Genomic DNA, 7,980 nt, shown 5'->3' with positions numbered 1-7,980 from the left:
GTAGGGGGAAAGTTTTACAATTGGTGAAGCAGGGCTGCAGGTGTCTTTCTCTCTCCCTCTTTTTAAAAATTTTTTAAAAGATTCTATTTACTTATTAATGAGAAAGAACTAGACATCACTCTAGTACATGTGCTACCGGGGATTGAACTCAGGACCTCATGGTTGAGAGTCTAATGCCTTAGCCAGTGCACCACTTCCCAGACCACTACTCTCTCCCTATTACCCCCTTCCCTCTTGATTTCTGGCTGTCTCTATCCAATAAATAAAGATAATTTTAAAAAATCTCAAATAAAAATAAATGAGGGCTAGGAAGACAGCATAATGCTTATGCAAAATGCCTGAGGCTTTGAGATCCCAGGTTCAATCTTCAGCACCACTATAAACCAGAGCTGAGCAGTGCTCTGTTCTCTGTGTATCTCTCATTAAAGGTCAATAAAGTTTTTTAAAAAGAAGAAAAGAAAATAAATAATAAGAAAGGCTTGCAAGGCCTGGGAAGATAATGCACTGTGAGAACTTGAATACAGAGGCCAGGTGGTGGCACACCTGGTTGAGCTCATATGTTACAATGCAGAAGGACCCAGATTTGAGCCCCTGGGCCCCACCTGTGGGGGGAAAGCTTCACGAGTGGTGGCTACAGGTGTCTCACTGTCTCTCTCCCTCTCTATCATGCCCTTCCCTCTCAATATCTGGCTGTGTCTATCCAATAAATAAATAAATAAACAAACTTGAATACAAGAGGTCCCAGATTCAGTCCCTGCACTGGCAACAGCCACAGCTGAGTGGTGTTATGGTACACTCCCCCATAAAAATAAGTACCTCTTTTAAAAATAAATAAGCTGGGGAGCAGGGCGGTAGCGCAGCGGGTTAAGCACACGTGGCACAAAGCACAAGGATCAGTGTAAGGACCCCGGTTTGAATCCCCGGGTCCCCACCTGCAGGGGAGTCGCTTCACAGGCAGTGAAGCAGGTCTGCAGGTGTCTGTCTTTCTCTCCCCTTCTCTGTCTTCCCCTCCTTTCTCCAGTTCTCTGTCCTATCCAACAATAACGACATCAACAACAAGTACAAAAACAATGAAACAACAAGGGCAACAAAAGGGAATAAAAAAATGTTAAAAAATTAAATAAATAAAATAAATGGGCTCAGGAGTCGGGCAGTAGCTCAGAGTCCCTAACCTCTCCCTTGACCCCTTGATGGGACTCCAGAGCTTCCATCAACCTCTAGACCATCAAGGGGGTGCCCACCAAGGACTGAGTTGCTCCATCTCCCCAAAACAGGACCCTGGTGCCACCCCAACAGCAGTTTCCAGGAGCTCCTGGAAGGGGTTTCCCAGACTTCCCAGGACACTACATCACTTGTGGTCCCCCAAAACCTTGCCAACTCTAGCTCCCCTACTCCCAGGCCCTGTTTCTGGGCATGTAATCTGCTCACCAGCAGAGAAAAAGGTTTCATCCTGAGACCTCTGATAGGTTTAAACTCTTCACTTTTGGGTGTCAATGTCAAAATCCCACTTCCACCTCCTCCTTTGCCCTAAGACTCCTCCTGCACCTGAGCACAGGAAGTGCTCCGCCCCTGGGGTGGGCATGCTGTTCAATGGGGCCACCATGTGCAGAACAGCCCCCACTCAGGACTGGACACTTTAGAATGTGTGCTTAAGCATAGCAACTGAGTCGGGGAGATAGCTTGTGTTGAAAGCCCAAGACTTGTAGATCTGAGACCCCAGAGGTTCCAATTTTGACCCCCAACACCATCAGAGCTGAACTGGTGTCTCTGTCATGGGGGAAAAAACTTAAGGGTATGGGCGGTGACACACCCAGCTGAGTAAACACATTACCAAGCACAAGGACGTGAGCTTGAGCTCCTGGCATGGGTCCTTGCTGGGGTGTAAGGATACACATACACAGCTAGTTCTAGTCAGTACAATCAGGAGTGTATTTGGGGGTCTGAAAACTACAAGCATAAATCTAGTGATGGTGGGGAGTGGGTATCCAGGCAGGAAGTCAAATCCGGGACCTTTGACTAAGTTTGTTTCAAGAAGGTTAAGTCTAGGTCTCAAAAGGTATTCAGATAGTTTCTTCTCCTATCCAGAGAGCTCTGGTAGCACTTAGCATCAACTGCAAACTATGACGGTGAATTATTGTGGACATAATAGCACCTGCACTTAACCCGCTGCGGTACAGCCCGACTCCCAAGGAATAAATATTTTTTTTAAAAATCTTTAAAAAAAAATTGAAGAACTTCCAGTGTGATCTGGGAGGTGGCACAGTGGATAAGGCTTTGGACTCTCAAGCATGAGGTCCCAAGTTCAATCCCCAGCAGCACATGTACCAGAGTGATGTCTGGTTCTTTCTCTCCTATCATTTCTTATGAATAAATAAATAAAATCTTTAAAGGGAGTAGGGCTGTAGCGCAGCGGGTTAAGCGCAGGTGACGCAAAGCACAAGGACCGGCATAAGGATCCCGGTTCAAACCCCGGCTCCCCACCTGCAGGGGAGTCGCTTCATAGGCGGTGAAGCAGGTCTGCAGGTGTCTATCTTTCTCTCCCCCTCTCTGTCTTCCCCTCCTTTCTCCGTTTCTCTGTCCTATCCAACAACGATGACAACAATAATAACAACAATAAAACAACAAGGGCAACAAAAGGGAATAAATAAAATAAATATTTAAAAAAATTAAAAAATAAGTAATAAAATATTTTTTAAAAATTGAAGAACTTCAAAAGAAAATTTCTCTGGATTCTGGGATGTGTCAAATACTAATAAAACGGGTGTTTGCTTCGGCAGCACATATACTAAAATTGGAATGATACAGAGATTAGCCCCTGATACAGATGATACAGAATGATACAGAGATGGCCCCTGCACAAGGATGACATACAAATTCGTGAAGCGTTCCATATCTAAAAAAAAGAAAGAAAAAAAAAACTTTGGAGTCAGAGAGTCCTAAATGAACTGTCACCCTAGTGGGTTAATGTTGATATGCATCAGTTGTTCTACAAAGCAGAGCTTGTTGTGAGGATTAAGTTTGAATATGTCCATGCACACAAGTGCAAGCAGGCAAACAGGAGATAAAATAAGTTGACTCTTTTCTCTCTGCCCACCAATCCTTATGACTAATAAGACTAACAGAAGCTTATAGTGGACAAACTTAATATTTGCAAACTTACTGGGGTTAAGGTTATCCACGAGGATTATTTTGGTTTCTAATTTATAAAAAATTATTTATTGGTGGGCTGGGAGGTGGTACAGTAGATAAAGTTTTGGATTCTCAAGCAAGAGACTCCACGTTCTAACTCCAGCATCTTTTTTTTTTTTTGCCTCCAGGGTTATTGGGGGGCTTGGTGCCTGCACTTACAAATCCACTGCTCCTGGAGGCCATTTTTCCCATTTTGTTGCCCTTGTTTTTTAAATATTTATTTATTCTCTTTTGTTGCCCTTGTTTTATTGTTGTAGTTATTGTTGTCATCATTGTTAGATAGGACAGAGAGAAATGAAGAAAGGAGGGAAAGACAGAGAGGGGGAGAGAAAGAGAGACACCTGCAGACCTGCTCCACCGCTTGTGAAGTGACCCCCCTGCAGGTGGGGAGCTGGGGGCTCAAACTGGGACCCTTATGCCAGTCCTTGCACTTTGCATCATGTATGCCTAGCCCCACTGCGTTACCACCTGGTCCCCTAACTCCAGCATCTTATGTGCCAGAGTGATGCTCTGGTTCTCCCCCTTCCTGCCCCATAAATAAATAAAAGCACATTATTTCCAGCTCTAAAATCTCAAGTTGTTTACTCACTTATGAGCCAAGCCAATAGCAACCCAATCAAGTAACTTTAAATCCTAACATATTTTTTTCCAGATATCTGTAGAAGAGCAAGGTTTGGATCAGTACATGTGGGTGATACACTCTTTTTTTTAATTTTTATTTATTTTCCCTTTTGTTGTCCTTGTTTTTTATTGTTGTTGTAGTTATTGTTGTTGTCACTGTTGGATAGGACAGAGAAAAATGGGGAGAGGAGGGGAGACAGAGAGGGGGAGAGAAAGACAGACACCTGCAGACCTGCTTCACCACCTGTGAAATGACTCCCATGCAGGTGGGGAGGCAGGGGCTCGAACCGGGATCCTTTACGCAGGTCCTTGAGCTTCGTGCCACGTGCACTTAACCCACTGTGTTATTGCCCGACTCCTGGGTGATCCACTCTTACAAAGCAGGTTTCTGAAAGGAAATGAACCACCCAGGAAGGTAATCCCAAGATCCCAAAACGCTTCTGAGGCCTTCAAATTTTATTTGGAACAGATTCTCAAAAGTACCTAGTACACTTTTGATTTAAAGTACAAAAGCACATTCCTAAACAAAATGCATACATGTGGTTATTACATATTTAGGATTATTTAATCCTTAGTTTCAATATCACTGATGGTGGCTGCTGGTCTCTAGATATGTAAGGGTATTCATAGTCATATATGGAAAGCCATATGTGTTTTTTAATTTGCTTCTATATTTAGATAAATTTCATTTAGATCTCTGTCTTTCCCTGACAAAATCCAATACCTGCTTAATGCCAAGAGGTAAAATATCATGGTAGAACTATCCTAGAGACTAGCCATAAAAGGATTATAGAAAGATAACATTTTGTGTATTTACTGAGTGTACAGTATAATGTTTGACTACAAAGGCCTCAACTGCTGGAATCACAACTATAATTTTAAATAATACTTTACTCACAAGATGTTACGAAGCTTGAGATGTAGAATATAATAAATTAGTATGACATCACCTAAAGAATCATGAACTTTTGCTGGGTATTATGACAGTGACCCTGAACTCTGGAGCCTACATGTGTGATTTTATGGGGGAAAAAAGTTCTTCTTTTTTACAGCCGATGGACACTAATACAATTTTTTTTAATGTGATGAGTCAACAATACACAAAACCCTCACATTTCAAATATTGTCCTGAGTTAAGAAGGGGAGACTAGTGTCAGACATTCAAACACATAAAGAAGTAACTGTAATGGTTAAAATCTTACAAGAAATAAACCTGCCACTCTATTGAAATACTCTATAGATATTACATAAAACAAGTCATCTTCATTGGAAGGCTGCATTTTCTTATGAAGTTCTCTCAATTTAGTTTATGTTCTTTGCTTTCCCCTATCAAAAGCAGACCAAACCTAACCATCTTTACTGGCCTTCAATGGGAATACATAAAATAAGTCTAAGCCTAAGATACACAGAACAGCTACTAAATGCAGTTAGGTCACCAGGAGTCCTATTGGTTGCCTGATGGCCTTATTATAGTCTTTTCTTCTAGAGGACTATAGAAGCAAACTAGGCAGTGAAGAATTTGGGCATTGCCTAAAAATGCCTAGCCAACTGCCACAAGCTCAAGGAGGGGCGAGGGAGGACATAATTTTTCAGATTTCTGGATGATGGGTAGGATGTGAAAAAGCAGTAAAAGATCCTTCAAAACATCAAGTAGGGTTTGCATACCTGCTAGTGAAAAGCTTAAATTCTCCTTTGAAAGTGCTTAAGAAAATGGGGAAATTAACAGAAATTCAAGTGTTGTGATTGGAAAAGAACAAAGTATTAAGTGCCTCATTTTCCTCAGAAAAGAACAGGCCTAGGTGTCTGTTTTGGAAAGACTCCGGGTTGAAAATAGGAGAAAAAAAAAAACTACATGAGCTACTTTTTTACATTTCACATTTTAACACTGATGAACTAATGATATCTTAGGAAAGCTATGAACAGTAAAAATGGATTTCAGGATTTTAAAAATGCTTAAAGGCCATATTAAAATAAAAAATGGAACTTAAGTGAGCATAAATAACGTATACATACCTACTTTAAACTATCATGTTAAAATTTCAAATATCATGAGAAAAATAGCAATGCATTTACCATGTCACTCCTCAGACTTATTCTTCTATAAAAAAAAAAATTCAGACAAAATATATTAACAATTTCATATACAAATAACAATTTTCTAATTTTATGTCAAGTAAAGCCTGAAATACGGTGGTAAACTTTTCCTTTTGCATTATGTCATTTTCTGGTCTGGGTATTCAGATGATTAGAACTATAAGGAGTTGCCATCACATTTATACTCAAATGACTTTTCCTGGGATATGACTCTTTAATATTGAATGAGGGATATGACTGAATCTTCTCACATATAAACACATTTATTACATTCATAGGCTTTGTGCATGGAACAATTTGATGAACAAGTTTCTTTGATGATGGACTTTTCACATTCATTACAGTGATGGAGTTTTACTCCAGTGTGAATTCCCCAATGGTGACTAAGATGAAAACAGCATGAGACACTTACCACATTCAATTTATCTGTAGGCTTCTCATTGGTATGGGTTTACAGGTGTTAATTAAGAGTTTAATGCTAATAACTTTCCTACATTCATCACATTCTGAGGGTTCCTCTTTGATGGAGATACTCTGGTGCTGATAAAATGTTATTACAACTGAAGGCTTTACCACTTTTGGTTACATACATGACTGGTCCCTGCTGTAAACTCTCAGATGTTGAATGAGGCCTGGATTGAACTAAATGTCTTTTCATGTTCATTACATTCATAAGGTTTCTCTTTGGTGTGAATTCTTTGATGCTGAACAAGATGTGCTTTCTGACTAAGGTTCTGTTCCCAGGCATCACAGTCAAAGGCTTTGTCTCTGCTGAGGTCATCTTGCTGCAGGACAAGATCTGAGCTATGACTGAAGCTTCCCTCATAATCATTACACTCATAGGATTTCTCTTTCCTGTGGATTTTGTGATGCTGAATAAGGCAAGAGGTTTGGTTGAAAGCTTTTCCACATTCACTACATTGATGTAATTTCTCTCCTGTGTGAATTCTTTGATGCTGAATAAGATGGGAATGTAATCTGAAATCTCTTCCACATTCATTACACTGGTAGGGCTTCTCTCGTAGATGAGTCCCCTGATGTTTAACAAAGGTCAACCCACATTCATTGTAGTCATGGGATTTCTCTTCACAGTGGGTCTTTTGATGTTCAGCTAGATAAGAGGTATGATAAAAGTCACCGCCACATACAGTACACTTACAAGAATTCTCTCTGTGAATTTTCTGATGTTGAGTAAGGTGTACACTACGACTGAAGACTCTCTCACAATGGTTACACTTGTAAGATTTTGCTCTAGTGTGAATCCTCTTATGTTGGATTATGTCTGAGCTCTGACTACAAGATTTATCAGATGCTTCACAGGATTTATCAGATGCTTCACATTTATAAGGTTTCTCTCTAGAGTGTATTCTTTTATGCCGACTAAGACTTGAGCTCTGACTGAAAGATTTGTCACATTCCTTACACTTGTAGGGTTTTTCTCTAGTGTGAATTCTCTGATGTCTAGAAAGGGCTGAGCTCTGATGGAAGATTTTCTCACATGTGTCGCATTTATAGCATTTCTCAGGGACGCTTTCACATTTGTTCAGGGGGGAGAGGTCCATTAGAGTTTCCTTATACTCACAACTCTGAAAATCCTGTGTTAGATTTACTTGTTCATGTTTGGCAGCAGTTGAATTCTGGTTGAAGCCCATGTCGTATTTGTCAACATCATCAGCATTCTGTATTCTAAGAACTCTCTGATCAGTGTCAAAGGCATAGTCCAGACTGAAGCTTTTTTCGGGCTCATTACATTCATTGTTCTTCTCACTAGTAAAGGTTCTCTTGCTGATTGTTATTTGCCTAAACTCTCTCTCTAGAAAAAGAAATTTCCTTAGGATTTCCTGAAGTCTTTCTAATCTAGCCTCGGGTTTGCACACTTCTCTAGTCTCAGGAACCTGGACAGTATCCCTTTTGAGTCTTCCTACTCTTACTTTGTATAAATGTTCTTCCGAATTTTTCTGCTTAGGAAGCAACAGCTTGTTTTCTTCTCTGGTTTCTCCATCTGATTCAATATATAAATAGAAATGCAAATGTAATCTATACTCTGTACTTAGAAAAAATAAAACTCAGAGAGAA

The 7,980-nt window shown here is 40.3% G+C and overlaps 1 protein-coding gene and 1 pseudogene across 6 annotated transcripts in view; one reads left to right on the top strand and one right to left on the bottom strand.

Moving 5' to 3' along the window:
• Window positions 1-2,376: 2,376 nt before the first annotated feature.
• ZNF655 (zinc finger protein 655) overlaps window positions 2,377-7,980 on the bottom strand; it is a 31,893-nt gene continuing 26,289 nt past the window's right edge. For 5 of the 6 annotated variants that reach the window (XM_060173331.1, XM_060173329.1, XM_060173330.1 and 2 more), the window contains exon 4: window positions 4,249-7,906. In XM_060173331.1, coding sequence (XP_060029314.1) covers window positions 6,519-7,906 — 1,388 coding nt within the window. In that variant the 3' untranslated portion in view covers window positions 4,249-6,518. Of the gene's footprint in view, window positions 4,199-4,248; window positions 7,907-7,980 lie in introns of those variants that run through there. The other variant, XM_060173335.1, reaches the window with a different exon arrangement.
• LOC132533231 (U6 spliceosomal RNA) lies at window positions 2,762-2,897 on the top strand (annotated as a pseudogene).

The sequence above is a fragment of the Erinaceus europaeus genome, chromosome 15, assembly GCF_950295315.1.
Source record: "Erinaceus europaeus chromosome 15, mEriEur2.1, whole genome shotgun sequence".
Taxonomy (NCBI): Eukaryota; Metazoa; Chordata; class Mammalia; order Eulipotyphla; family Erinaceidae; genus Erinaceus; species Erinaceus europaeus.
Note: the sequence above shows the minus strand (reverse complement) of the source record. Positions and strands in the feature narration are given on the sequence as shown.